Genomic DNA, 27,538 nt, shown 5'->3' with positions numbered 1-27,538 from the left:
ATGTTCAAGTTTAGTTCCGAAGATCTGCGCCCCTCGTTCTCAGATCGAAGATTCACCGGCCCCGGCGCACAAACACACGGGAAGGGCGCGTACCTTATCCCTCCACGGCCGGATGCTCGCAGGGGACTTCTATCGCCAGAACAAGCTACCATTATATATTACATGCCTCGCCCACCGTGTGGTATGTTACGCACGCAGCACCACTTGGACACGAGCGTACGGACAGATACTGCCGTTTTCTGCCGTGCAATCGCACCCGTGAACCGGGACCTGGTCCCACACGCATGCGCATCGGAAGGCCGTGGTGGCCCTCCATATATTCTATCGAGGTGTGTGGACGTGGCGTTCTCCGAGGGCTCCCTCAGCTCGCGCACCTCAGGTATTTCCCAACCGATATTGCCCCCGCCACAAGGGCCATCGCGCCGCCTAAGGTCAACGCCGAGCCGGCGAAAGAGAGCAGCTTGCCCTGCGTTTCCGCTTTCTTCTTGGCCGTCGCGTAGCTGATGTCGGGTCGGAAGGTGACCATGGTGTAGAGCGGTAGCCAACCGCGAGGATGTGGCGTGAAGGACAGCGTTTCGAGTTGCGGCGAATAAGCCTTATCCGGAGAAGCGACGATGAATGAGGGTGTGTCGGAGCTGACGGCGGATAGGAAGTTGTCTAGCCTTTTCCGGAACTGGTACCCCAGCGTCGTCACCGAGTGCCGCATCTCGACGCTGCGAACCGGACTCAGCAGCGATTCCCCGGGTAGACCAACGCTCTCCCTGCGTCACGTACTAGTTGTCCATGGCGAGATCGCAGATCGCCACCAAATCTTCGTGACGGGTTTTCGAATATTCCTCCAGGACGGACGCCAGTACCGGATCTACATCAGAAGACGATCCCGTCCGTGGCGCCGGACCGCCTTCGCGGAGCTGAGAATGGTCGGAGTCCTGCTGTAGTTCGCGCGTGTTCGTCTTCGTTCGTAGGAGATTATACAACACGCGAACGTCCTCCAATCCGCAATTTAACCCCTGGCCGTAAAATGGAACCATCGAATGCGCAGCATCGCCCAGAACTATGGCTCGGTCCTTGTAGTGATACGGGTTAGCCTGCGAGAGGGGGTGCATCAGCAGGTGAGCTAAGCGGAAAACTCAGGCAGGATCGATTATAATAAGAAACGGCGGAGATTCGCGGCGATCGCACGAGTGACGCATGACAAGAAGGGTTCCGACGCAGCAGGTCTATCCGCACCTTGATAGATATCAGGGGGCTGCGCGGGTGCCTCTCGAGGTCGTCGAGTAATTGCTCTTGACCGATGAGCGGGACTGCGTCCGGGAAGTATCTATTGAACCAGGCTAGTTTATCGGACCGAGAGATGGACGTTAGATAATTGAATTCGGTTGTCGGCGCGAATAGCGTGCAAGTGAAGGTATGATCCTGGAAATGTGATCAGTTGGGCGGACGACATGAGGAGACTAGCTGATTGCATTGACAAATTGATTACGGACCGGCGCGTGCCACAAGCCTAACGGAATGGTCATCTTACCTTGTTTGGAAGAGCGATCAGCATAAAGGAATGCCGCGGCCATATGTGCAGGTGATTGGGGTCCAGGAGGAAGGCAGGTGTTCCGTCCGCATGTCGCCCAGGCGGCATCTTGAGTTCGACGTACTCGTGCGGAATATATTCTTGCTGGAAGTTCATCCTGCGGGTATAGCCCAACAAAAATAATACATATGTGAGACATTCGCATCAAGCCGTCACAACCTTGAAACGAGAGAAGGGAAAATAAAACGCCGCGGTTCGCGCCTTGCTTACCGGACGACTCTCATCATTTGCCGTCTCACGACAGAATAGCTCCCGTCCGCACCAATACAAAGGCCGAACCAGATTTTGCGATCCTGGCCATCTTCCGCGTTCGTGACGACCATCGACCGTTCTTCGAAGTCTATCGAGGCCACTTTATGCCTAAAGAACGCCCGCACGTTCGCCACGCCCAGGGTCTCGTTGAGAATCGATTCATTGAGAAGAGCACGGTCGATCGAGTTGATGCACTGCGGGGGGAAATCCCGTCAACATCTGTCTTCGTTCGCCGGCACGCGCGTGTGTAGCAGTAAAATAGAAACTCGGAGGGCAAATGGAGAACTGTGCCTCTGCGGGTGCGCGCCGGGCCTGTGTGACCTGAAGCGGTTCCCAGGCGGTTGAGCCGGCTTGTTGCGGGGGACTTCGATACGTTCGGATAAAATGAATTAGAAGGTTGCTTTTACCTGGCCGTGTCTGTCATATGCTTGGCTTTCCTGCGTCCCGTCCGTGTGATGGATCATCCTACCGCGCATGGGGATCACCGTCTCTAGAAAACGAGCGGTGGCGGCCTCATCGAGCACGGTGCGCAACGCGGCGATGCCCCGCGACGAAATCGCGAGGTTGATAGATCGCTGCTGGGCCGCCGCTTTCGAGGACGGCAATCGGATGTCTGAAACAGCGTTTGAAGGTGCATAGATGGCGACGTTGTTTCCGGAGAAATGACATGAGGTTCGTGTGTAGAGAAGGTGGCATTAAGCGCACTCACCGGGCCGCGCCTCGTAGATATCGACGCTCCATCCGAGCTTGGCAAGGCCAGCGGCGGTCAGACATCCGACTGGACCTGCGCCGACGACGACCGCCTTGCGCTTCATGTTCAAGTTGTCGGCCATTTGGGACGCGAGTCAAAGCTGGCCAAGCCCAATGAGGTAATCAGGTCCGGGGAACGAGGCGATTGCCGGCCCCTGGGGAAATGGCGTCCAGGGTCGGTCGGTAAGCGAGCGCGGCAAGTGACCGTGCGATCGCGCAACGTTAAACCTTGCAATTATCGCCCCTGCCTTCTTCTCTCTCAGCCCCAGCGGCCAACTTGCACCCACGCCGGCGACACATGGCGGTTCCGAGCCAGCCAACGAGGCGCCTGAGCTTACCAGCGCGTGATGAATTCAGGATTCCAACGAACAAGGACATCGGCGCGACTTCGCTCGCTCGGGAAGTCGGTGTGTCGTTTATTGATGCTGTTATCGTCCCCAGGCCGTTTACGAGAGTGATTTGACTTCCATGTGCAGCCCATGACACCTGTGTCTATATGTGCGGAAATTCCCTCGGCGCTCTGCCCAAACGTTCCGAGGAGTTAGTCAAGGAAGAATTCGCAGTATGGGGCACACGGTCCGTGTCATGAACAAACCGCCCCTTCCGCCCCCGTCGACGATGAGATGACGAATGCGAACTCCCCGTTCTCGTATCCGATAGTGCAGTCGAAGGCCACTTCGACCACCCGCACGGGCGTGAATGGATGAACATCGCGGACACCGTCCACCCTTTTCTTGCCGATCTCGTGGGTACGTGGCTGGCATCTATCCGAGGATGGTGCCAATTAAGGTTCATGACGATTTTGTTCTAGGCGCCGATGCGAGCGAGGTAGCCTGCATGGGGACCCTGACGGCGAACTTGCACCTCATGATGAATACGTTCTATAAACCCACGGCTGACCGCTACAAGATTCTCTGCGAGGCTCATGCATTCCCTTCCGATCAAGTACGTTATTTGCGTCGCATATCATTCCCTGTCCTTATCGCGAATTTGGACATACATTCCTCTTTTACCGATCCCCGTGCTCTTTTATGCCGTTCTATCGTCAACGATCTGCAATTCTGATCACAATCGCGACATATCTTCTGTCTCACTATACCCTTCCATATGCGCAATTTCCGCGAGCATGGGCGACAGCATCGCTTCATTTCGCCGTTTCCCAAGCTTCCATGATTTTCATCGTCCGATATTTCCCATTGTCACCCCCCTCCGATGGAGCGCCGCGCGCTTGGACCATAGAAGAAATCCTAATTTCCCCGCAATAACGCCTTTTCCGTGATCGCAATTCCGTCCCCCCATCCGTGCCCGTCCTGAATACGTCGCCGAGCGCTGATCTCCCTGTCGGCCCCCCTTTCTAGTATGCGTTCGCCTCCCAAGCCGCCTTGCACGGTCTTGACCCAGCGGATGCCGTCCTCCAGCTATACCCGCGCGCTGGCGAATTCACCCTCCGCGAGGCCGATATACTCGACGTCCTCGAACGCGAGGGGGACAGGATCGCGTTGGTCCTGTTCAGCGGCGTCCAGTATTACACCGGCCAATGGTTCCCGATGGAATCGGTCACGAAGAAGGGGCGCGAAAAGGTCGGGGTCACCCTCTCTCCCTATCCATCAGCCTTTTCTTCCGCTGGAGTTTTCGCCCATCCTTCTCTTCACTGGTGTCGCTGATAGCTGACGATTGAGTGTCGATGCGATAGGGATGCATCGTCGGCTGGGACCTGGCACATGCTATCGGCAACGTGCCCATGAGCCTCCACGACTGGGGTGCCGACTTCGCCGTCTGGTGTTCTTACAAATACCTCAATTCGGGCCCGGGAGGTATCGCGGGCATATACATGCATAGTCGATGGAACGATAAGGTTACCAAGTGAGTTTTAGCCGCCCTTCTTTTGTGCGTGTGCGCCTCAATATACGGGGATAACCAACACGCTTTTTGTCGTTAACCCCAGCTTTGCCGGGTGGTGGGGTCACGAGCCGTCGACTCGCTTCCAGATGCCACCCGTCTTCTCGCCCATAGCCGGCGCGCAGGGGTTCCAGCAGTCGAACCCCTCGGTCTTGGCGACGGTGTCGCTCCTCGGATCACTTCAGGTAGGTCGAAGTCGTCGTCATCGAAGTGTCCCTCCGTCCTTGCCCTTCCCTATCTCATCGCCCTTATATGCTCCCAGGTGTTCCACGACGCGGGTGGCATCTCGGTTCTCCGGGAACGGAGCGTTCGCCTGACCAAGCTCCTCGAAGACGGACTGAAATCGAGCAAATACTTTGTCCCGCCCGAAGAGGCGGCTGCTCGATATCCGGCTCTCGTCCCGTCGTCATCGGCGTCTTCGGCCACGCCTCCTCTAAGTGAGCCAGCCTCTGCCCGACCGTCTTTCACTATCATCACGCCTTCCGATCCGTCGTCTCGCGGGGCGCAGCTCTCGCTCTTGTTCCTGCCGCCCGCGTCCGGCGTGATGCAGAAGGTGCACGATGGACTGAAGGCGCGTGGTGTGATTGGCGACGAACGGAGGCCTGACGTGATCAGATTGGCACCCACGCCTCTGTACAATACGGAGGACGAGGTTCGCAGGACGGTGGAGGTTTTGGAGCAGACGTTGCAGGGCATTGCTTGACCCACAGTAATAGCGGACCCTGCTTGCAGAATGTAACAACAATAGTTGATCAACCGCGGTCAGGTCCACAACGCTCGAATGCTTGTTTCAACTTTCACGGGCAATCATGCAGTCCGAAGGGCTGGCATTACAATCAAAACTAGGATAAGAATACATCGCAGCAACGAACTGGACAGCTATTCGGCGGAGATGATGGTACTAGTATCCGGGTATCGTGCGTGTGTCGTCATGCTTCCAAACAGGCCCCTCAATCAATCAAGCCTGCGCATCCTCCATTCGTCCCTGACGAGCTCTTGCGTGCTGAATATCCGCAAGTGATGGGATCTTCAGTATTTCAGGATGATATAGAGCGCGTGAATGATGCCGGGGATGTAGCCCAAGATGGTCAAGAGGATGTTGATGAGCTACGGGAAGAGCAAGGCACACACGAGGTCAGCGTGCTCAGTTCTCGGGCGAACGCGGAGAACGGGATGGGCAACGTACGAAGTCGGCACCGAGGCCGCGCTCGAGGAAGACACCGACGGGCGGGAGAATGATGGCGAAACTGTCATAGGTCGTACGCCAAGTCAGGACATATGGGCGGGCGGGCAATGATAGGAAGAACTACTCACATGATCTACCGAGGAGAGAAATCAAACCACCGGTCACAAACATAGCACGACCAAGGGAAAACATACCTTGCAAATGTCGGAGCCGGTGAACGCCATTGCTTCAAAGTGGTGTTTGGTGGATTTGGGGGGGGTGTCTTGGGTCAGGGGAATTCGGGTACGGGGGGAATGAAACCGCGTTGTGGCGGCGCCCACGTCTTATAAACGGCGTGTGCCTCGGTATGCTGACGTCATTCTATGTCACTCGGGTCAGCCAGTTGCCTTACGTTACGCCCTCGTACCTCAGACTCACCGCCTTAGGCTCCGGTACACAGGTACTCAGTCTACAGACACCGGCTTCGGCTACCATGTCATACTTATCGCTATTACTCCCTCCCGCACTCTTCTGCGGCAACGTCATTCGCTATAATCTCCCTCGCCATGGAGCTGCACGAGCACACAAGGATATTGCATATGTCGAGCCCATCGGTAGTGCTGCCGACTCGGCGCACCGGTCGGACCTCGAGGAGGCACGTTTGCTGCTTCTTCTTGAATTGCAGCTGACTTGGCAGAGGGCTGTATTAGTGGAGTGCGGCACCTTGTCCAGTTGAGTATGTGCTGCGGTTGCCAAGACCACGCTGGCTCATGTCTCGGGCTGGATCCAACGCAGAGCTCTCGCAGTGGCACCTTTATTGAATCTACGCAGCGAGGACAAATCCCACCATGCTGGTCTCGCTTGAGCCCCCTCGCGGAGCGCACAGGTTGCACCCTGCGCACGCCGAGGCCATCCTCGCCTTCTTGAATTTCGTCCACACTTACGCAGGACCCAGCCCTGACGAGACAAAGGCGTATGACCCGTCCGGGCTTGTCCGATGAGTCGGACACTCGTACTCGGCACACATGCTGTCCTGCATCGTGCGCAATCCGTCCGGCGTCACGCCGGTCGAGCACGCATAAAGCGGAGGACGTTATAACCATGGCTTGAGCTCGACGGTTCTCGGCACTAACAGGGTCAGGAATTGCTGCGAGTTGGGCCATGGCGGATTGCTGTCGCCGGAAGCACCCACCTCACATATTCGGGATACGTGAAGGTAGGTCTTTGAAAGTACACCTGGGACAACAAGCGATGCAAGATCATCATATTGCTCCTGTCCTGTGCCGTGAGAGACTACAAACGAGCGGTGAGACAATCGAGCCTTGCCGAATTGAACAATGCATCAATAAGACAGTTTATGGTGCACATATCGCTCGCGAGTTTGGTATGTTTGTAGGATGGAATAACGAGAAGCGCATGGCGAGATATGCAAGATTGGGACACGTGAAAGTGATTAAGGAAGCGGGCGACTGCATTATGCAACATTATTTGGACCGAGTTCAATTGCTTGCTCTCCCGTTGCAACAAGAACATTCGTGATAGCGTCTCTTCTGCTGACCGCCTTTACGCTGCACCCTGGCCCGGTAAGGTTCTATGCATCCACCTTATACAAAACACTTCTGGCAACATTCACCTGATGTGAACCCCCGTCAGGGTACACACCATAGGAGGGCTATCGTCTTGACGTATACCAGATATTGCGTTATTGGTGTGAGGGGAGCAGTCCACGCAAAGCGAGCAGGTTGATACACAGTGGCTTATTAATAGATTCTGATCGGCATCCCTCTGGCAGAGTGAATATTGCACCAAGCCTTCAAATCATGGCCGAACATGTATATGGCTATCTATTTACGAAGCCACTCAGGGTTCGGGCAAGAATTGAGCGAGAGTGGACAGAAGTGAAACGAGTGTGATCAATAATACTTACTTCAACGTCTGGCGTGCGAACTGACCGCCGTTATCCTTAGGAAGCTTCCGCACACCAGTCTTTTCGCTACCCGGACGTCATGAAATGCCATCCGCGCAATAACTTTGAGTGTGGCGCACTCAGGCCGGAAACCTGCTTGTTACGTTAACGAGGCACCAGCGAGCCGCATTCAACTCGCTGCAACCCATACGGGCGCATCCCAATGGTAGCGCTATATGTATTACTTCTCGATCGACAATGGGCAGCCGCCTGAGTGCTTCCTCTTTGTATTAGACTCAGGGCTCTATGATTGCCCCAGCATTCTTGCCGCCGTTATCCAACCCGAAGATGTTGTTGGTCGCCTCTCTGACCCCATTCCTGCTATTTTCTGCCTTCTTGCTCCTGCTGCTCGTAACGCTCTCCGCACCGATCATCCACAGCATCTACTTGTTCAGCATCACCTCAAATGTTCAGCTGGACTTGATCGGGACCGACGAACATGGGACGGTGCACTTTGGTGTCTTTGGATACTGTGTTACCCCCATTCAGAGTGCGTGAGTCGCCACATTCACTAACTTGAGAGTAGTTGCGATGTGTTGACCGTGTTTTCGTTGAAAGCGTGGTCTGGTTCCAGAGCACCACACCTGGCTATTGCTCTCCTCACAAGCTTGGGTATCACTTTGACGAGGGCATCACGAGAGCTCTGTGAGATCTCCTTCGTGCTTCCTCAACAACCGCTGAAGTATTTCATCTAGTAATATAGATCAGTATAGTGACTTGATCAGCGGCGCCATTACCATGTCGCTCGTCATGCATCCCATAGGTATGGATCGCTTCCTGTCATACATCTCATGCACCACTGACGTTCGTTCAGCTTGCGGCCTGATCTTCCTCGCACTCGTCCACTCCGCCTTGATGTGGCACACCCTACGGAACCCAACCCGCGTCACCCGGCGCGGACGCCTCGTCCGTTTCCTGCCCATCGCTTCGTTCGTCGCGACCCTGGGCGCGACGCTCCTCACCACCGTGGTCTTCGCCATAGACATCTACTTCGTCGCTAGCACTCGTCATAGAACCCACAGCGATACGTACGGGATCCTCACTGAGAATTGGGGAAACGCCGTGGGTGCCCACGTCTTGTTGACGACCGTATGGACTGACCGACCAATCCTGCTGTGCTTGGAATCAGGTTTGGATGGTGGTGGGCGCAACCATCGCTTTGTGGATTGCCACGCTTGGTTCATGTGCAGGTATTTTCACTGCGCGTCGACAGAGGAAAGCCGTGGCGTACTAGAAGGCGAAAAACGATCGTGATGCTAATGAACCATGTATAGACATCCTCGTCCCAAAAAAGTCATAGAATGTATCATGTCACAATATTCCAAGGACAACGTAGGACCATGTCGTGCTAGGCTCCCTTTCTACAATGAATGAGTGACCAACAGCAAAGGCTGTTCCTAGCGTGCGCACGCTGGACCACAGGAGTTCTTTGATTTCGTTTACAAGAGCATTCATGCAGCCGCAGTGACTGTTCGTGTCGCAGTCGAAGGGGCTGCGCGATTTCTCGGCGGCGGGCGCAAACCCTTTGCCTTCATACGCTGGCGCTTTGCCTCTGATACAGATTATCAATCCTTCAGCAACGTGCCTTCATAAGAAAAGGCAGTAGACCCACCGTGGAGATACGGCTGATCCTCCTCCGGGTCAAAGGTAATCTCTTCCTGCTCTCCCTCGTCCATCTCAATGCCTTTCAACTCCCTCTCCTCCTCCTTCTCACCCTTCGCCTTCGACGGCTTTCCCACCTTGAACTTCGCGACATAGAACCCATCCATGTTGTGCACGTGCGGATAAAACCGCCGCGTAAGTTTCACGCTTTCGTGGAACTGCTTTCCACGGAACTTGGTGAAACCCGGCACACCGAACTCAAGTCCGGTGTCGACGAGCTTGACATGCGGACGCTTCTTGAGCGCGTAGTCAACGACGGCCTCGTTCTCGTCGACTGTGACGGAGCAAGTGGAGTAGACAACGTAGCCGCCCGTCGCTGAGGTAGGGCTCACGCTATCGATCGCGCAGAGGATGAGCTGCTTTTGCAGGTGGGATAGGAGGGCGAAGTCGCGGTCGGACTGAGAACAATGCTGGAAATCAGACAATGGCTATAAACGGCATACGCAGCATTGACGTACCTTGTTGACTTTGACACTGGCATCCTTGCTGATGACACCAGTACCGCTGCACGGCGCGTCGAGCAACACGCGGTCAAACCCGCCGATGACTTTCGGGAACTCTCGTCCATCGTACGAGCACACGATAACGTTCTTGCAGCCTAAACGGTGCACGTTTGCCGTCAAACTCTTTGTACGAGCCTTGGTAGCGTCGTTCGCAAAGATGATGCCGGTGTTTTGCATGAGCGCAGCCATGTGCGTTGTCTTGCCACCGGGTGCCGAGGCCATGTCAAGCACACGCTCATTCGGCTGAGGAGAGAGGGCGATGACGGGGAGGAAAGAGGAGGCAGCTTGGAGCATGTAATGCCCCGCGAGGTACTCGGGTGTAGCACCTATGACACCGTTTAGACGTTGTTCGATCAGTCGCAGAAAATGGCCACATACCTATTGGGACACTGCTTTCGAATACCTGCAACCCCACATTGGTCCATTTGCCAATGGGCTCCAGGTTGACTCCTCGATTGATCAACGCTTGAGCGAGATCTCGGCGTCGAGTACGTAAAGTATTTGTCCGTATCGTAACAGGGCGAGGAACCTCGTTCGCCTCGAAGAACTCGATAGCCTATAAGGACGTTAGACATCAGATGTAGCGGAAATCAAGAAGGAGGCACAAACCTCAGCGACAGGGAACAGGGAGAACAGCTTCTCTGCAAGGAAATCATTGTAGCCATAGTAGCTTGCAATGTCCGACACAAGCTGATCAACGTATTCCGTCCGCGCTCTCCCCGTCTCCCCTCGCTTCGCAAAGTTACCGAGCACCCGCACGCATTCCCGCATCCTCCGCTGCACTGTGTGCACGTCCGGCCCGCCGACCCTTTTCTCCTCCTCCCTCTCTTCTGCAGTGGGCAGATGGAAGCTCTCGCCCTCCTCCTCCTCATCGCCACTGACATCCAGATCTTCCGCTCCAGCGTCATTAAGTTGCATCTCTTCCAAGTCGGCCGCAGCCTCCTTGGCTTCACGCTCTTCTTGCCTGCGAGCTCGTGCCTCCATGTTTGCAGCGGTGATGGGACCGGTTTCATCCTCCTCCTCGTCATCTGAAGATGCGTCGGAGGCCGTTGGTATGATTTTGGCTGGTCGAGCGTGTTGTTTGGATTTCTTGACACGGGAAGGTAAAGCGACCTCCTCGTCATCCTCATCGTCAGATCCTAGGTCAAGCTCCTGAGCGGGTCCCTGAAGCAAGTCATCACTAGGCAAGAATTAGGTGCATAAACAGAAATTTGCACGGAGACATACTCCTCTTCGAGATCGTCAAGGTTCCCCTCGAAGCCTTGGTATCCGTCGTCATCACTATTTGCAAAAAGGGCTCTACGCTTGATGAGTAAATGACAGAGTATCCGAGACAAACAAAAACGTACTGCGCCTCGGCACCCATGTCGACATCTTCATCAATGTCCTCCCACCCGTCGCTGCCGCTGGGGCCCTCATCCTCGTCCTCCACCTCCTCGTGTTCGTCAGAATCGGCCGGCGGCTGTTGTTGATGCTGTTTCTTAGAGGGCACTTGGGTTGGTGACTTGATTTTCGGTGCGGCCTTCCCTTTGCCCTTCGATGTCGCTGCAGGAGCAATAGGTCCGGCACTCTTCATCTTCTTGGCTGGCCTGCGGCCATCGTCCACCTCGGCCTTCCGTTTTCCCTTTCCCTTGTCAGTTAGTGGCTTATCCAAGGGCTGTGGAGGGGGTTGCTTGTTCTTTGCACGACGCCCCATAGTGTTATTAACTTCAGCAGAGACGGATGTAGGGACGAAAAAGTATGAGCGGAATCAGGTGACGTCCGATCTTTGGCACCGCCACCCCGACTCCGTCTTTCCTTTCTCGACCGACGACCCCGACATAGGCAGCGCCCCGCAACCGGCGACGGCGTTCTGCTCAACAAAGGAAATGATCACCATCACAGCGATGCTTCCGACACGTCGTATAACCGAAATGGCCTGGAACTTCCATTGGTGGCCATTCAGGATACAATAACAAGGAATCCGTATTGTTCTTTTACAGAACAATGGGAGGTGTATATATCCCAAGTGCCCCCGATGGCCTGAAGCTTGTGGACAGGCGTCTACCTGGAGACTCTATTTCCTGGCGGATTTGCTTGCTTGCTTGCCCGTGGCCCCTCGGTGGCCTCGCTTCTCTTAGTCTTTAACCGGACACGGCACTGCTAACGTCGCTCTTCATTTCTTTCTCACTTTCTACTTGGTGAACATCACTATCGGCGATCTTGAACTCAAGACGGACACTGCTGCTGTTATTGACCTCTCTCATTTCTCTGCTCACTGTCTTCGACGTTCTTGCCACTTCAACATGTCCCGCCACAACCCTTTCATCATAACGCGTTTTGTCTTTTTCGGTGCGTGCTTGTCTCTCCCATACTTGTCGAAGACACTGACTAGGCCTACAGCTATTCTGTTCTGGATCAACCTCCTTTCCCTCATTTTCGCGTTCTGGAACATCGGAAGCATCTCATCCCTCAACCACACGCTGCCTGGAGCATCCGTCTTTGTCCTAGTCAATGCCCTCATCACGTTTCTCCTGCTTATTGCGTACGCGTCTACCTTTACCTTTCCGTCGTCATTTGCTCAATCATCCTCTGGATATAGCGCATATAGTCCGGTGATATTCTTAACGTCACCTACAGCCCTGGTGCAAGTTGAGCTTCTCTGGGCTGCCACCATGAGTATCATGCAACTTGCGGCTGCTGTGGACGCCACGATCAATGGGCCTCCCGTCTTCTGCAGACCAGCAGCTCCTTGGGGAGTCTGCGCATCTTCTACCATCTTATTGCCAACAGCGTGGACAGCAACCACCGCACGTCAGTCTCATGTTCGTTGCACTCCTTTGTGCGAGTCTGACTCTCTATTGCCGTCTCCAGAACTTGCATACTTCCTGACGCTCCTGGCCGTCGTCGCCGTACACGTAGACCGCGTTCCCGGACTCATGTATACTAGCATCTTCCACGTCCCCTGGTTCAACGCGCCAGCACCTCGTGGCACTCTCACTCCCTCCTCTCCCAAGGGCTTGGTCGCCCCTCCCCCACCCGAGGCTTACGGTTCTCCACTCAGCCTCCCGCGCGCCCGCATTTACACGCCACGCATGCCCACCACCACTGCCACCCAGCGCTATGCTGGCGCCAGCCCCGAGCCCTCGCTCTACAGTAGCACCGCCCCCTCTAACTCGAAATTGACCACCCTTGCACTTGGAAACGGCAGCCGCGTGGACATTGAAAAGCAAGACCGCACGAACGCGCCCATACTCTTCCACCGTTCCTCGCACTCAGAGCACGGCGAGCGGCCTCCATGGGCTCAGGACGCGCGTACGCGGCGTGGTGTCGACCCGCCGTTCGGCGGGATCGGCGGCGGCGCGCCCAAGGTCCCGCCGAAGATGAAGACGCCACACGTCGCGCACGAGCCGGCGGTGCACGTGCACTCGCGCTTCAGCTTCGAAACGCGCTCGGACGAAGCATGCCTCGTTCTCCCGGACAGGCAAGGCACACCGAGCTCCACTGCGCAGAGCGATGACCTCGTCGTGCGCAGCAGACCCGGCAACCCGATGGAAGAAGCCATGATGTCGTCGTCGTCGCTGCCACTCGCTGTCCCACGTCCACCGCACTCCCGCCAACCATCGGAGACTAGACATATCAGCGAGTTTCCGGAGAAGGTGCTGGACGAGGACAAGCCCATCCCGACGGGCGGGACGATCAGCAACTGGGTCGGCGCCGTGGGGAGCTCGATTGGTGCTGGTAGCATCGTGAAGAACTCGACCTCGCCGAAGCCCCTCTCGAAGCCCGACTCTGATAAGGGAACGAATCTTGCGGAGTGGAAAGAAGTGCAGGCCAAAAGAGGTTGGAACGTCCACAGCCCAACAACTGTCAGCTCTTCGCAGTCGTCAGTGGTCAGTCACGTATAGCGACGTGCGTTCACGGCCACTTGGTTTCATTGTGCCATAAAGGCGACGCGTACCCTACGCATTTGGCTCTCCTTCAATCCGGCTCGCAGGAACATTGCATCACATTAACAACAGTGGTATCCTTACCCTATCACAGCGTTGACGCTACTAATTTATCGCCACCAACATCATACAACTACTGTTGCCTACTAACACATTCTTTGTAATACCCATTTTGTAGCACATATTCTGTTCAAGTATTGGGTTCCGTTTGCATTTGTAGCGTAGATAGTTCCTGTGCATGATTCCTAAACAATCGAAGCATCTGCAATATTACGAAGGCAATCTCGATTCATCGCATTGCTAACGCCATGGGGTATCATCCGCGTCATCGTCGACTAAGTTCTTTGAAACGCCCGTCCCCGTTGGTGTTTTGTCTGCGTCAGAGGCGGGCAGTGAATTCTGCTGATAGGCACGCAATTGCGCTTGTAGCTGTTGGTTTTCTTCTACAACGCGGCGCAGCCTTTCGTTCGCCTCTCTCAGCGCGACTCTCGTCTCTGCGAGATGCTTTGCATTGTCTTCCTGAATCTCACCAGCGCCAACCGCAACACCTGGCAAACAAACGAGAGTCAGCACGCGCACAACGTCGTCAAGTTGTATCCCAATAGGCACTCGCCTCCTACGAGCTTCACAAGTCGCCACAAACGCAAAATCACCAACAGGGCGGCAAGCTCCCTCTCCTTCCCTCGAAGCACCACCTCCAGCACGAACGTCGTGATGATGATGACCCCATCAAAAAAGTGCAGGCTTGCGTGCGGCACGGGACCAAATGGCCAGTAATTCTTCCATCCGAGTGCCCAGACCGTGAGCGGTATTTCGAGCACGAAGAGGAGGGTGATGACGAGCGAGATCTGCGAGGTGATGTTCAGCCAGGCGGGGGAGTCTCCACCATCCACTGGGGTACAGGTGGGCGAGAGTATGGTGTAGGCGACTGCAACATGGAGTTAGCAATCTCGTCGGTGTACGTGTGATGATGGAAGACGCAGACTCAACGGTCAGTTAAGACGCACGATGCGTCTATGGCGATCTGTCATCAGAGCGTGAGTGCGTCGAAGGAATAAGCAACAGATGTAGTCCCGGTACCAAGGCAATGATGAACTTGTGCATTCGAGAGGCCTCAAGTGTCTCCGCAGTCCATCGTCTGCAGCGCTTGTATCTGCTTTTCGCTTCCCCATCGCCCCGTTCCGGGTTGTATTCACTCCGAGGCAGAAGAGGCTCAGCTTCAAGGCCGGACATTCTTCGAGCGACTAGGAGTGCGTCGAGGATTTATTGAATAGCTCTCAGGTGGCAGTTCAACCTGCAATGTATCACCGATACAGAGGCAAGGGGAAGAAGGCAGTCAAAAGCAGCCTGGCAGCATGGCTGTTACAAGAATAGATACCGCTGCTATGACGCGTGGACTAACTAATATCACGGCTGCGGGTCTCCTCACACATTGACTTGCAAGGCACGTAGGAGTACACCGAGATGTCATATGTATCTACTGTTGGGCAAAACAAACAAATGAGAAATTCGCTTGAACACCCTCTTACGGGTGCAGGCTGTTGATACCACGGAAAGCCGCGAGCGCAAGGACCAATGCGCCGAAGTAGATACCGCAGCGAACGGGGAATGGGTTCTCCGTGAGGAAGGGATACGGGACTACGGAATCGGATGAGTCGCGTGAAGGTGAGATGTTGAGGCCGACTTACAGCTGCCATTGTAACTCGCGCAGTACTCGACCCAGCTGCTGTACCACAGGCACCACGTTGCGGCGACAATGGTCGCTCGCTGTTTCACTTCGTACGAAGAGAACTTGGTCTCGAATAGGTAAAAGTCAAAGAGCAGGGTCACCGCGGGAACTGCATGCAGTGCGAGATCCATGCTGACAGGGATCCGTAGGAGTTCGGGTACCTCGGACGAAGATGTTGGTTCGAGTTCGGAGGCATCGCGCTGTAATATGAGGGCCGGGAAAAGTAGCAGAAGGGTCCAGTAAATGGACGATATAACAACCGCAATCTTTAGGGAGCGGATCAGCAGAGTTTGGTGATGTCCGAAACCCAAAGACGCACGGGCATCGCGATCATGAATAAATTACGCTTGAGCTTCGCGAGAACTACCAGGTCGTCAGCGCGCAAGATTCATTTAGACGATGCACAAACGCACCAGTAACTGATGGCATTATATCCGACAGCGCGCTGATACTCTGGCATAGGAATGCCGCACCCAACCTGGTAGAGAAAGTGCTCAAGCACGCGCGACAGACAAAATCGAAACAAGTCCATGTACCCTTGTATAGTCAGAAACTGAAGGTGACCACCCTTCTGTGAGACAATCAACTTGTCCTGCGGCAAGGTGCTCAACTGGTCGAAGCCCCAGTACATGATCGCTGCCGACCCCGCATGAAGGAGCAAAGCCGAAAAGGTACGTAGAGACATTGATTCAAGTGCGCCTGTGGATTGAAGTTGATCGATATCTGCGGTGTGGTGGCGGTAAGAACGAGGCCTCTCGCGACATTCTGTGCGTTTCCGTCATCCCCGGACCCCCGGCATTTCGGGCCTTCGGGCTATGGTTCGTCTTAAGATAGGGCTCATCCAAAACCGGGGAGGCTTGAAGTCACGTGTCGCCACTGCGGCGAGCAGGAATTCCGCGTTCCAGCCCCCCAGTGGCGGTGCTCAGGAGAGTGTCTTGAACGCTAAATTACTGCTTGCAGCTACGTTGTTTGTCAGAACTGAAAACATCACGGGCCATGGTGTGCAATAATACAGCTCTTGACGAAGCAATTTTTACTGAAGATGCATCCTCATCGTATAATTTCAACATCATCCCGATTCACTCGAGAAGATGTCACGTGACCTCTCCGGTTTTGGATGAGCCCTATCTTACGACCGTCAATTACGTCAACATGCTTCCTGAATCTCAGATTCGAACAAAGTGGTGGCGGTGAATGAAGGCAGAGACCAGGAGCGATCGGTCTGTGTTCGAGTTGAGCCGGCAATATGGCATACTGGAACATGTTGAGTAACACTGGGCTCATACCACCACTAACGACCTCAATACATACTGTATCATCGTGGTCGAATCGTTGCCGGTCGGCCCACTACTAATCCGCAGGAGGTGGGAACTTTTTGAACATGACTGCGACACCTGGGTATCGTTCGGCGTTTCCAGACGCGACGAACTACAGTATGAATGATTCAGCGACATTCTCAATCCGGAAAGACAGTCAGATCTAAGAAAAAGGAACGCACTGACGCTGTGGCCGTGCTGGACAGTGATAAAGGGCACGTGATGTGGTCCAATCAGTGCGGTGGCGATGCAGTACAATAGACCCTGCATTGACGACTCCCCGGACTTCGACTTCGAAACGTCAAGCAGCTCACGCCTTTGTTCCAGGCGTGGACCGCGAACTGTTCAAAATGGCCCCGCTTGAAGCAAACCCAGATACTCTCTCCCCCGTTCACGCTGGTCGGCCGTCTGGATACGGATTTTCAAGCACCTGTACCAATACACGACACTGTTATTTGCACTCGTTCTCTCTACGCTTACGGGACCCTGTCTAATCCAAGAAATGGCTGCATACACTATACCTACGCCATTCACTAAAGCAAGGACGATTTGCTTCCGTATGTCGGTCGATATTCTTCCTCATGATGATCCTGATTGCGTTGACAGTGCTGGTTTCGATGCTGGCTTTCATATACACAATCCTCTTGTGTGTCTTCATATTTGCGCGATGGGACGTGTCGGACACGTCAGAACGTACGATATGTCGCAGATGCCTTCTGAACGTGACATCTCATGCATTCACCAGGCTCATTCGCGTTCGTTATGATATTGGTCAACACTATCACGGTTATCATGCTTCCGGCGCTGTGCGTGGTACTTTACTCGCTTTCCCCTTGCACGCTGCTGACGTCGACACGTAGCATCCTTCTGGAATTCCGCCCGTGGCTTGATGGTGCTCGGATGCTCTTGCTGTTGATAGCACACATAAGTGAGTAAATGCGCACCCTTCGTCCAGCATTCGTCTAATCCCTGCGAGGTGTTGCTACGGCTTTCGCGGTTCACGACCAAAAGTTTCAGTGCCACGAATCGAGTGCGCTTTATTTCCATTCTGATGCCACGCGTGATAATTGACGTTTTGTCTTGACTAGCTCCGGATGGCACGGGCGTCTGCGAACTACTCAACATATATATTCTACTCGCTAACTGGATCGTACCCGGTCTACGTGAGTATCTCTTCAGTCTAAAATGATCACCTCTTATTCAAAGCCCGCAGTGATCGTATACTCCGCTGCCCTCGCCTACGTGGCCTATCGATGCTGGAAACAGCCATTAGGAGACGCTGAGTCAGGGGTTGTTCCTGCTATGGCGGCGTCGATGCCTTCAGCAACCGTCCTTACCGTGGAGGACATCAGGAACCTTCCACCAAGGTCTTCGCACATCTCGCAACTCGACGCGATGCGGTCTTCGAACTCGTCGCGAAGCACGCTCACCAGTGTAGACACTCAAAGCAATCATCGCAAGAGCAACCGATTATCGCGACCTGTGCCACGCAATCAGTTCTAGGTGCTTGAGCGTCTTAGACTATCTTACGCAATATATGCTCGTAAAAAATATGTAGAAGTATAGTATCTCACCGCATTTCGTGTACTTAGTCGCCAGCGAATGTTTTGACGTGACGAATCCAGCAATAGGACAGTCCCAGAATAGACGTGACACGACGTGGTCAGTTCATACCTGTGCATCATGACTAGAGCAAGCTGTGATCTGGTCCACGACAACGTGCCTGCGCAGTACATCGACTTATTCCCAAATGCTATTTCTTTGACGGACTGCTTCGCTACTCTATAATTGTCGGGAACACGATCCACATTAATCTCGTGCTGCCGTCTGCAGAACACCCAGGGCTACGGCATACACGATTTCCGACGTCTTCCCAATGTCTGCTACCTCGACGTGGGATGCAACGAGAGTTAAAGTAAAGCTTGTGCTTGTGCGCTGTGCTCTTGCTGATGTCTATGAAAGGCACAGTTAAGGCTCACCGCCCAGCGCCTTGGTCAGCTTCAGGACAAGAAGGACTCGCAAGGTCAAATTACCCGACGGGACATCGCTACGCTCCTGCAGCAAGGCCAGGTCGCGCTAGCACGGACGAAGGCCCAAAAGCTCGCTCGCGAAGATGCACTCGAAGTTTTGTTGCAGGTGCTGGAGATGCACATAGGTGTCATCCTGGAGCACTTTAGTGAGCTGGAGAACAAGTGCGTGGTACTTTGTGTATGACCCCGTCTGCTGCTGACAGACCCTGTCACACCCCATAGCTCCCCGCCTAGCCCGTCCTTAATCGAAGCTGCTTCCAGTATCATATATACCGCGAATCATTATGACGAGTCTAAAGGCAATTGCGCGACTTCCTCATCGAAGAACCCCACTGACTGAAATCAGACCTTCATGTTACCAGTAACCTACTTGCGCAACGATTAGGCCTCGACTTTACGCGTTCCGCCATAGGAAACCACGATGCATATGTCTCCCCCCAAGTACGCTATGCACTGTCCAAATTACTCATCCTCCTCACACCATTTGCAGATCTTAGGGGCTCTTGCGGCTCCTCCGCCGACGGCAGCGCGACTGGACGATTTCCTTGTGAGCATTGCCAGCGCGTACGGAGTGGAATGGAAACCGGCAATGCGTGCTCACGAGAGGCAAGTCTAAACATAGCTCTCTCGTGGCTTCACTAACGCCGCGCAGGCTGACGGCACTGTCCGAACTCCTCGATCCTGGTTCTCCGACGTTGGTGGTGGACTTGGCCCGGCTTCGATCCTTGTGCGATTTGGGTATGACCCCCTGTCTTCTTTGTGCCGCATGGAGCTAAGTTAGATACAAGGTATTCCCGGTCACCCGCCTTGGCTCCGGCCTCGTATATGGAGGTATGCGGGTTCATGTACTCTCTGTACTCTCCAAGCTGTTCTCAATGATCCGTCAGACTCGCCTTCGGGACGTTGCCAGCTCTCAAAACTGCATGGAATGTGGAAGCCTCCAAACAGCGGGATAGCTATTATGTGCGGTCACCTTTGTGTCCTGTGAGTGTCGCTAACTTGTTATACAGGACCTCGTTCGACGCCTATTGGAGCCGTTCACGAAGCTCCCGCCACCTTCTTCTCCGTTAGCGTCTCTCGACAAATCGTTGCTGGACGCGTCCAAGGACATATCAAGAGTCCCAGGCAGCCTTTTTTTGGAGCTGGAAGATGAACCCGAATCTTCCACATTGTGCCCCTTGGATCCGACGTGTCCGGAACACATCGAGTGCTCGGCGGCATTGGACGACCGCCTCGAAAAAATCACCGCAATGGACGCGAAGGACTCCGCGCCGTTAGGGACTCCTGAAATTCGGTTGCAAGGAGAGGAAATTCCGGAGATTTCTGTGAGCTCCCCGACTTCACCTAATTCTGGCGAGCAAGCGAACACCTCCCGCACTCTCCACCCCTCCAAAGCCCTCAACTTTCACGGTGCACATCCCAAACACCACTCCGCCCTGGTCAGGCTCCTCTATATCCACTCAACGTTGAACCCCGCGAGCAGGTCTCCTCATATAGCCTCGCTGCTCGTACCCCTGTACTCCGTTCTGGTACAGGAGATTGAGGCAGCTGATGTATGTCATGCAGAAGCTGATACCTTCTGGCTATTCGAATCCATCATCAGCGAGTTCGCTGAATTGGAAGACGAGGAAGGGGGGAAGTTAACGTTGCAGAGGTTTGGTGAACGGATGGCCTGGGCTGACGAAGAGCTGTTTGTGAATCTGGTGAATGCCCATTTGTCCTCGAGATCAGGGACTTCGCTGACAAGCCACTAGCAAGCGAAGGGTCTAGACCCGGCTCTGCCACACTACTCATAGTGCGTATATTTCTCTACCTTTCAGGACCTTTCCTTATCCACATCTTCTAGCCGCTGGCTTGCGCCGCTGCTGACACATACATTACCTCTTTCATCCGTATTTTCCGTATGGGATGCGGTCTTCACCCGGACGGCGAGGGAAAAGGACTCCAATCCAAGATTGGACTACCTCCTCGACGTGTGTACAAGCATGTTAATCCGGGCCAGGGGGCCGTTATTCAGGTAAAGATCCGATTTTGTTGAGTGACATCTCGCTCAAATAATCCATAGGTTGGGTAAATCAGGCCGTCGTTCTCCTGGTCTCTGGAATGACGACGCCTCTATTCCTCCTCCTTCTCCTCTGCGTGCTTGGGAGCTTGGTGACGCTTTTGCCGAAGGCATGGCGCTCTTGCAGCTTTATCCAATTGAGGCAGCAGGAGGGGTGGAGTCAATACTGCAGACGGCCTCGGATCTCGCGCATCGACGAGAAGAAGAAATGAAAGCACGTCGCGCTGGGCTCAGCGTTGGCCTTGGTGCCCGTCTACGTGAGACCGTCTGGCGCGGCTTCACAAACCGGGTCAGCTCGCCCATCGACGATGAATTTGAGGAGGAAGAGGATAGCGAGGAATCCACGGAACCCGAACCCGAACCGACCGTTACTCAGCCGGCAGCTGTGGCGGCCTCCAACTCCAATGGCATTACCTCTCGCCTAACCACTTCCATCTGGAAAGGCATCACAAATCAAAGCGCCATGGAAGCGCCTCCATCTCCTCTATCCCCTGCCCGCTCACCATCAATATCTCCCTCCCCATCCCCCACCCCGGAGTCCGCCCAGAACAGCCCAGCATCTGCTACGAGCTCCGCGCGGATATGGGACTACACAGCAAAGTTGAAGGAATCCGATGCTGCCGCCACCCTGGCCAAGGTCAGCTCCAACTGGCGGGCGCGCGCATTGAGTGCGTGGGGTAGTGGAGTCAACTTGAAGTCGGTCCCTAGCTCTACGGCATCGGAGCCCCCCCTGTCTCCGCAGTCCAAGAGGGACAGTCTCTGGGATAGACGACCAGAATCATCCAGCAGCTGGTCCGGCGTCGCCCAGTCTCCAGCTCGGCCGATCCAACACTCGACGTCCTCGGACACGTACTCCCCGCCCCCGCGTCCATCATTCTTCAGGCCCCCAAGGGACAGTTGGATGCCGCATGCTCGCACCGAATCAATATCGTCAGTCGGCTTATCACCCACGAGCCCTGAGTCGAAGCCCGAAGGGGGCTTAGTCGACAGAGCCAAGGCCCTGCAGGAATCTCTTTCTTCGTTGACCGGCATCCAAGTTGCTGCTCCCAAGCCGACGCCGAAGGCTGCTCCGCGCCCGCTCCTGCTCAGTTCCTCAACGCTGATGACAGGCCACTCACGGGCAGCGTCGGTGTCAAGAGGACCCAGCCCCGCACCGTCCGGTCACAACCGCTACGCCTCCGATGCAACGATGAGCCGGCGGGAATCACAGTCGTCTGCTTCGTCCCTGGGATTAACCAGCCGCGAGAGCTGGGACTCCGACGCGGCGAGTCGCGTAGTACCGATCCGCAGGGCCCGCTCTCCTATGGCACCGAACTTCTCCATGCCTCGCGCGCGCAGCTCGACTTCATCTTCCGCCACCTCCGATCGCAGTGCCGGCGCTGCACGTACCAAACTCTCCCTCAGCACCGAAATCGGCGTGCGCCGGACACGAAGTAGGGAAGGCGGATGGGGACAGGTCGAGGCTGCCGATCCCATGCTCAGAAGTGCCGACCCTCATCAATCGGAAGTCACGGACCACACGGCGGTCGAAGAGTCAGATTGGAAAACACGCGGCGGCTCGTTAGCCCCCAGCGAGTCGCTCGCCACGGTGAGGCCGGAGGGCAGCCAGCCTGACTATCTTTCCGAGGTCACGTCTGACTCCTCCGTCGCGGGGATCGGACTCCCGAAGAGCCCGAGGTCCAAGGTGCGAAAAATGCACAGGCCGGCGAACCTGCGCATCGGACATGATATCCATAGCCTATACGCTCCCGAGGCAGACGCCGAAGATGCTGCTGCTACGCCGCGCGCGGCGCAATTCGAAGGGAGCGCCGTGTCTTCCCCCTCACCTCCTACGTCAGCCACTGCCCCTCCCAGGAGGAAGCTGTCCAACGACGGAGGACGAAAATTGCCTGGAGAAGGGCATGCACCGCGCGTGCGCAAGATTTCGACAGGTTCTCACACGAAAGCGAAGGCTAGGCCAAGAGACTCGGAGGCGGAGCAAGGAGACGATGAAGGGTACGACGATCTACTCAGCGCATATGAAAGTGAAGAGGGCGGCCCTGGGGCAAAGCCTCGACGTGAATAGGGATGTTCCTGCACATAACATCTGTTGGATTATTATATGCTTGCTATTTAGGATGTCTGTGTGCGATCTGTGCGTGTTGCAGACAGGAGGGTATCGTGTATCCCATGGTATACTTCCAGCAGTACCGGAAATCGTGGTAAGATATTCTGGGAGGGTTCATTGTCAATCTTTTAGCCCATAAGGCGAGACAGCGAACGTACCTCAAACGCCACGTCAATCTCCACTTGATCGTCCGTATAACGGCACAAGACCGCGAGATAATATCGAACGTTCCAGCCGTGTAAAGCTTCGTTGATTACGACGTCCTGCAGCACAGTCATTGAGATAAAGCGCCGGGAGACCGATAGCCTAAATAGAGGATGTCCTCTGTGCGTTTCTAACTGCAGGCCATGTGGAGGGAAGACTATGATGGATTCTGTCCATGGTGTCAACCACTGTGAAACAAAGAAGGCGGTCAAGACGTACCCCAGAGAACTCTGTTACAGGCAGTCCATGTATATACACAGGAGAATATAACAGCTCCTATGGTATGCGAGCGACTGGCCCATATCTATAAAAGCATGAGTCGCGCATCACAGCGAGGAACGGGACACTTACCCATGGCCAAAACGCGGCGAGGATGGAGACGACGATTGCATCCTGCCACCAGGCGCGAAGAACCCCTACTCGCGCTAACTCGTTGGTTATGCGGTATTCTGTAGTCTCTATGGTCCTTGCTACAGAGAACTCAGGGTAGTCAGCCAGCGGATGTGTGCGCATGAGCGCATTGCCACATGCGCGGAGAAAACGTCGACCAAGGGTGGAAAACCCTGGTTCTGGGTTACCGGTTGACCAGCAGCTCTGACTGCCTCTGCCTGTGCCAAACATGTCAGAACCGCTCCATGTTGTGCCAGCCTCGAACGTCAAATGTTGAAAGCCGAATGCTTAACATTGACCTTGGATTCTGAACGCCATCTTAGGATCTCCTCCCTTCTCCTACGCTCTACATGTATACTACGGATGCTTTCCTCTCTCTTTTGCGCGCTCTGAGCCTTACCGAAGGCTTTTCAAGGCCTCTTTCTGATACATCCCTATCCACGGTCCAAGACCCTCACGTATCAGCTCTGAATGACTCTACAGCGGCTCCATATATCCAACAAGTGGCTGGCGCTTCCTCGTGGAACGTCTCGGAACCTCAGCAGTTATCTGCTCCGAACTGCAATCCAGGTGCTTACACGAGCCCTTTCCCAGATGAACCGTTTCTGCCTTTTGATTCCATCAAGGCGAACATATACCGCTACAGGCAGCAACGCTCCGTAAATCTGGGTTCCTGGTATGCCGTGCGATGTTCCACGCATAACACTTTCATAGCTGATACCCGTTCCTTAGGTTCGTGCATGAAAAATGGATGACTCCTTCGTTGTGGGACTGTGCCAGTGGCCCCAAGATCTCTGAAGCAGACATTGCGTATGGATGGGGATCTATCGACGGCGCGAGAGCTGTGCTTGAACGTCACTGGGACACGTTCATCACGCAAGAAGATCTTGATTACCTTGCCAGCATCGGCATCAATACTGTACGCCTCCCTATAGGATACTGGAATCTCGGTCCTGGATTTACTGGCGGCACTCTCTACGACCCTGTTGGCGACGTGTACAAGAATTCTTGGGTCCACGTTGTAAGAGCAATCAATATGGCAGCAAAGGCGGGAATCGGGGTCCTCGTCGACCTACATGGTGCCGTAGGCAGCCAGAATGGACAGGGTGAATCATGCTCCGCACATCCATATGGCATCCTGTGTACTGAACATTTGTGGGAAGACCACTCCGGCGTATCCGACAAAGGTGTCTGGCTTTTCAGCATCCCGGCTAACATGGACAAAACGATAGCTGTCCTAACCTATCTTACCCAGCAGCTAACGTATGTCACAAACGTGGTCGGCATACAAATCCTCAACGAACCGGTCGACGACCCTGGTCTCTGGGGCTTCTGTACGTCTGCTATTCTATCGTGTCTGGAACTGACAATCAACTTGGCGGCGAAGATGATCGGGCTATTGCGGCGATGCGCGCTACCTTGCCAGAAGCATGCAACCTCCCTTTGTACATTCACGACGCCTTCAACCTAGGGAAGTACAGCGGATACGTCGCCCAGCATAACGACTTCGTCGTCCTCGATCACCACTCCTATTTCGTCTATACCCCTCGAGACGCCAGCGAATCCGCTCATAAACACACGTCAGACATCGAGATGTACACGGCCGCCGACCTGAGCCACGCCTCGGCTACGACGAAGGGCAGGCTGGTCGTCGACGAGTTTTCGTGTGCATTAACCCAACAGAGTCTCGCGAAGGAAGCGGATCAAGATGGAGCAAGGCGGGCCTTCTGCAGCGGCCAAGACCAGGTGTATCTCAATTCGACCGCTGGTTGGGCCTTCTGGTGTAGGGAGACTGACGTTCGGGTGCAGTACATGCTGACTGACTGGCGGTGTAGCGTACATGAAGGAGGACTGCGAGAACGACAAGGGCTGGTGTTTCCGAGCTGCAGTGGGTGACGATCTGCCTGCGACTTTCTTCTCCTACGGGAACGACAAACCCACGGATGAGCAGCTCGGCGCGCTGTCTTCTGTCTTGACATCGGCGCCTCCGGTCCAGCAAGCCTCCGTCGAGCAGCTATCGCTAGACAGCACCGAAGCTGACTCGTTCGACCTCATCGACTTGGACGACAGCATAACCGCCGTGTCTCTTCTGGTTTCTCCTAGGATCGCCAAAGAAGGATTGAATTTCAGACGTGACGGCCCGTACGACTCGCCTGACGCAGCCTCCGGCCGGGGGTACAGCGACGGTTTCAGCACCGCAAAGATCTTTGCTGCTCATGGCTTGTCCAAACTTGGCTTCGTCGAACAATACATCACGGACAGTATGCTGCTGCTGCACCTGCCTGAGGGATCGGAGGGATACTACCGCGACGCGTTCATCGCGGGTTTACGAGACGGAGAGAATCGCATAGCTACCATTTTCCAATGATATTTGTTTGATTGAGTACGTATGTATGGACATGAACCCTATAAAGTTTATGGTTGCAGTCCACCCCCGCGGGTATCACTTATGATGACGCAACCTCCACGTTTGTCCGTATCAGACGATCCGACCGCATTGCACTTCCGAGGTAGATGCCGAAGACCACCAAGGCGTTGGCAATGCAAAGTGTCAAGGACGAGAATGTCGTGGAAGGGAAAACGTTCCAGGAGTATTCAATGCCAAAGAGCAGGAAAACCCTGATGAGAACGCGTGAGCATCGAGCGTGAACTTTTTGTTGAGCGTCACATACTTGATGAGAGCAGGATACTGCGTCCTCCAAACCAAGAAAGGTAACTGTTGAGCGTACCAAGAATAGAACTGGTAATGCAACGAGCGCGCGAACAGTATGCCGATGAGGTTCGACGTGTACAGGATCGTTACAACGTCTGTTTGTTATTAGAAAGGCGCAAAACTTCCTGTCGCTTGGCACTCACCATCAGACAATATAGGGCCGAGAGCAGGAGATTGCGTAGGCCGCTTGAATGCACGCCCCAAGACCGGTAGAACGCCGCCGTCCTCCGAGCACCATCTACGCCAACCGAACACTGCGAGAGTAGATATATGGCAGAGCAGAAGGGCTTTCGCAAACCGGGGGTCCAGGAACGTCTGTTCGTCGAGGAAACGCCAGTTTACGGTCCATTTGTAAAGGAATACGCGGGAGAAGTCGAAGGCTCCATGGAAGTAAGCCTCCGAGTCGGCCCTGAGGAAATCCGCCGCAAGCCATGCCTGTATGGCAACGATGGCGGTCAGGTGTAGCGCAGTTTGGACCAGCCCACGCTTCCTGAACAGAACGACCAGAAGGCCAGGCAAGTACAAAAGGGCCGACATCTTCGTCGAGATGGCGAGGCTGCTGGTTATGAGCAAAGCAATGGCATGCAATAGGCACGAGTACCGACCTCAGCATCAGTGTGCCGACAACGTCCGCGCCCGTCGCATAGGCCAGCACGGCTGCCTGGGCGGCAACGGCCATCCAGCAGTCGTTGAACAGCCTGAGGACATACAAGGAATGTAGTCTCTTGCTCAGCGGCAGCAGCATAACGAGCCAGTTGGGTATTACTCCAGTGACAGAGTAGGTCGCGCATGCGAGGGCTAACGACAGGAGGTAGAGAGCTCCGTAGACTTGCTGTGCGCGAGGAACGTCTTCTCCGCTGCTAGTGACGTTGTGAAGCCAGCGGTGAATGGCAACATGACCTGCTGGGTAACTGCACCGTTATTGGATACCGCAAGTAAGGGTAGAAGAGTCGACTCAACACCAACGGTCCGGTAGGCCCTTCTAACAACCTGTAATTCCTTTCTCCTTTGATATACAGAGAGATCTGATGCATATATGTCTCCCAATCTATTTCGGTGTCTGTGATTCAGCGTCAGCGCCCGATGTGCGGTCGAGACGGGGTCATGCAGGGGCTGACATGGTATGAACCGAATGATGAGCTGAGTAAGAATAGCATCGCCAAGTATGACCAGACCAGCTAGTGCCCAGAAATAGGAAGGGTTTGTGAGTAGTCGGATCAGGAGGAGACGAAAGTGCTGCAACGCGTTCATGACGGAACGCGTCCAACTTGCTTGG

General features: G+C 54.7%; 13 protein-coding genes across 13 annotated transcripts; 6 read left to right on the top strand and 7 right to left on the bottom strand.

The window, feature by feature from the left end:
• Nucleotides 1-118: 118 nt before the first annotated feature.
• PUNSTDRAFT_127153 (FAD/NAD(P)-binding domain-containing protein) lies at nucleotides 119-2,692 on the bottom strand. Its single transcript, XM_007385692.1, has 7 exons — nucleotides 2,547-2,692; nucleotides 2,245-2,450; nucleotides 1,796-2,031; nucleotides 1,526-1,682; nucleotides 1,231-1,416; nucleotides 775-1,088; nucleotides 119-713 (listed from the first exon to the last, which is right to left on the bottom strand). The coding sequence occupies exons 1-7, from the start codon at nucleotides 2,668-2,670 to the stop codon at nucleotides 362-364; spliced, it is 1,575 nt and encodes a 524-aa protein (XP_007385754.1). The 5' UTR covers nucleotides 2,671-2,692; the 3' UTR covers nucleotides 119-361.
• A 171-nt stretch (nucleotides 2,693-2,863) lies between these two features.
• PUNSTDRAFT_89789 (kynureninase) lies at nucleotides 2,864-5,256 on the top strand. Its single transcript, XM_007385691.1, has 8 exons — nucleotides 2,864-2,994; nucleotides 3,064-3,163; nucleotides 3,248-3,336; nucleotides 3,399-3,532; nucleotides 3,946-4,167; nucleotides 4,281-4,450; nucleotides 4,533-4,671; nucleotides 4,749-5,256. The coding sequence occupies exons 1-8, from the start codon at nucleotides 2,886-2,888 to the stop codon at nucleotides 5,187-5,189; spliced, it is 1,404 nt and encodes a 467-aa protein (XP_007385753.1). The 5' UTR covers nucleotides 2,864-2,885; the 3' UTR covers nucleotides 5,190-5,256.
• A 138-nt stretch (nucleotides 5,257-5,394) lies between these two features.
• On the bottom strand, nucleotides 5,395-5,917 carry PUNSTDRAFT_53792 (UPF0057-domain-containing protein). Its single transcript, XM_007385690.1, has 4 exons — nucleotides 5,867-5,917; nucleotides 5,801-5,805; nucleotides 5,673-5,733; nucleotides 5,395-5,593 (listed from the first exon to the last, which is right to left on the bottom strand). Exons 1-4 carry the CDS (start codon nucleotides 5,894-5,896, stop codon nucleotides 5,516-5,518), a joined length of 174 nt encoding a protein of 57 aa, XP_007385752.1. The 5' UTR covers nucleotides 5,897-5,917; the 3' UTR covers nucleotides 5,395-5,515.
• Nucleotides 5,918-7,905: 1,988 nt separating this feature from the next.
• PUNSTDRAFT_136138 (uncharacterized protein) lies at nucleotides 7,906-8,851 on the top strand (the record flags this gene model as incomplete). The annotated part of the gene is made up of 5 exons (XM_007385689.1): nucleotides 7,906-8,111; nucleotides 8,176-8,262; nucleotides 8,313-8,380; nucleotides 8,432-8,679; nucleotides 8,747-8,851. The coding sequence occupies 5 exons, from the start codon at nucleotides 7,906-7,908 to the stop codon at nucleotides 8,849-8,851; spliced, it is 714 nt and encodes a 237-aa protein (XP_007385751.1).
• Nucleotides 8,852-9,068: 217 nt separating this feature from the next.
• Nucleotides 9,069-10,553, bottom strand: PUNSTDRAFT_70929 (NOL1/NOP2/sun family RNA met; the record flags this gene model as incomplete). The annotated part of the gene is made up of 5 exons (XM_007385688.1): nucleotides 9,069-9,169; nucleotides 9,230-9,677; nucleotides 9,738-10,108; nucleotides 10,161-10,338; nucleotides 10,392-10,553. 5 exons carry the CDS (start codon nucleotides 10,551-10,553, stop codon nucleotides 9,069-9,071), a joined length of 1,260 nt encoding a protein of 419 aa, XP_007385750.1.
• A 1,109-nt stretch (nucleotides 10,554-11,662) lies between these two features.
• On the top strand, nucleotides 11,663-13,669 carry PUNSTDRAFT_144931 (uncharacterized protein; the record flags this gene model as incomplete). The annotated part of the gene is made up of 4 exons (XM_007385687.1): nucleotides 11,663-12,113; nucleotides 12,165-12,306; nucleotides 12,364-12,575; nucleotides 12,636-13,669. Exons 1-4 carry the CDS (start codon nucleotides 12,068-12,070, stop codon nucleotides 13,667-13,669), a joined length of 1,434 nt encoding a protein of 477 aa, XP_007385749.1. The 5' UTR covers nucleotides 11,663-12,067.
• A 129-nt stretch (nucleotides 13,670-13,798) lies between these two features.
• PUNSTDRAFT_89783 (uncharacterized protein) lies at nucleotides 13,799-14,944 on the bottom strand (the record flags this gene model as incomplete). The annotated part of the gene is made up of 4 exons (XM_007385686.1): nucleotides 13,799-14,259; nucleotides 14,325-14,639; nucleotides 14,702-14,735; nucleotides 14,792-14,944. 4 exons carry the CDS (start codon nucleotides 14,942-14,944, stop codon nucleotides 14,012-14,014), a joined length of 750 nt encoding a protein of 249 aa, XP_007385748.1. The 3' UTR covers nucleotides 13,799-14,011.
• Nucleotides 14,945-15,170: 226 nt separating this feature from the next.
• Nucleotides 15,171-16,212, bottom strand: PUNSTDRAFT_89781 (uncharacterized protein). The gene is made up of 5 exons (XM_007385685.1): nucleotides 15,977-16,212; nucleotides 15,854-15,918; nucleotides 15,760-15,803; nucleotides 15,400-15,706; nucleotides 15,171-15,349 (listed from the first exon to the last, which is right to left on the bottom strand). The coding sequence occupies exons 1-5, from the start codon at nucleotides 16,123-16,125 to the stop codon at nucleotides 15,237-15,239; spliced, it is 678 nt and encodes a 225-aa protein (XP_007385747.1). The 5' UTR covers nucleotides 16,126-16,212; the 3' UTR covers nucleotides 15,171-15,236.
• An 867-nt stretch (nucleotides 16,213-17,079) lies between these two features.
• On the top strand, nucleotides 17,080-18,373 carry PUNSTDRAFT_121562 (uncharacterized protein). Its single transcript, XM_007385684.1, has 7 exons — nucleotides 17,080-17,313; nucleotides 17,363-17,449; nucleotides 17,502-17,562; nucleotides 17,617-17,684; nucleotides 17,733-17,786; nucleotides 17,845-17,919; nucleotides 17,970-18,373. The coding sequence occupies exons 1-7, from the start codon at nucleotides 17,259-17,261 to the stop codon at nucleotides 18,257-18,259; spliced, it is 690 nt and encodes a 229-aa protein (XP_007385746.1). The 5' UTR covers nucleotides 17,080-17,258; the 3' UTR covers nucleotides 18,260-18,373.
• Nucleotides 18,374-18,592: 219 nt separating this feature from the next.
• Nucleotides 18,593-22,913, top strand: PUNSTDRAFT_144929 (uncharacterized protein; the record flags this gene model as incomplete). Its single annotated transcript, XM_007385683.1, has 12 exons — nucleotides 18,593-18,671; nucleotides 18,719-18,948; nucleotides 19,009-19,085; nucleotides 19,133-19,227; nucleotides 19,277-19,392; nucleotides 19,439-19,524; nucleotides 19,575-19,617; nucleotides 19,674-19,749; nucleotides 19,797-20,489; nucleotides 20,541-20,581; nucleotides 20,633-20,803; nucleotides 20,852-22,913. The coding sequence occupies exons 1-12, from the start codon at nucleotides 18,633-18,635 to the stop codon at nucleotides 22,911-22,913; spliced, it is 3,729 nt and encodes a 1,242-aa protein (XP_007385745.1). The 5' UTR covers nucleotides 18,593-18,632.
• A 170-nt stretch (nucleotides 22,914-23,083) lies between these two features.
• PUNSTDRAFT_71461 (uncharacterized protein) lies at nucleotides 23,084-23,329 on the bottom strand (the record flags this gene model as incomplete). Its single annotated transcript, XM_007385682.1, has 1 exon — nucleotides 23,084-23,329. A coding segment is annotated over one exon (246 nt), but the record flags the coding sequence as incomplete, so codon positions are not given.
• A 762-nt stretch (nucleotides 23,330-24,091) lies between these two features.
• PUNSTDRAFT_16924 (glycoside hydrolase) lies at nucleotides 24,092-25,905 on the top strand (the record flags this gene model as incomplete). Its single annotated transcript, XM_007385681.1, has 6 exons — nucleotides 24,092-24,225; nucleotides 24,282-24,655; nucleotides 24,713-24,883; nucleotides 24,937-25,332; nucleotides 25,385-25,592; nucleotides 25,680-25,905. Coding segments are annotated over 6 exons (1,509 nt in total), but the record flags the coding sequence as incomplete, so codon positions are not given.
• Nucleotides 25,906-25,929: 24 nt separating this feature from the next.
• On the bottom strand, nucleotides 25,930-27,513 carry PUNSTDRAFT_105197 (glycosyltransferase family 58 protein; the record flags this gene model as incomplete). The annotated part of the gene is made up of 6 exons (XM_007385680.1): nucleotides 25,930-26,168; nucleotides 26,222-26,357; nucleotides 26,406-26,818; nucleotides 26,868-27,173; nucleotides 27,223-27,322; nucleotides 27,381-27,513. The coding sequence occupies 6 exons, from the start codon at nucleotides 27,511-27,513 to the stop codon at nucleotides 25,997-25,999; spliced, it is 1,260 nt and encodes a 419-aa protein (XP_007385742.1). The 3' UTR covers nucleotides 25,930-25,996.
• Between the last annotated feature and the right edge of the window lie 25 nt (nucleotides 27,514-27,538).

Source organism: Punctularia strigosozonata (genome assembly GCF_000264995.1).
Source record: "Punctularia strigosozonata HHB-11173 SS5 unplaced genomic scaffold PUNSTscaffold_9, whole genome shotgun sequence".
Classification (NCBI taxonomy): domain Eukaryota; kingdom Fungi; phylum Basidiomycota; class Agaricomycetes; order Corticiales; family Punctulariaceae; genus Punctularia; species Punctularia strigosozonata.
The sequence above is the reverse complement of the archived record's forward strand: the minus strand, read 5'-3'. Positions and strand labels throughout refer to the sequence as shown.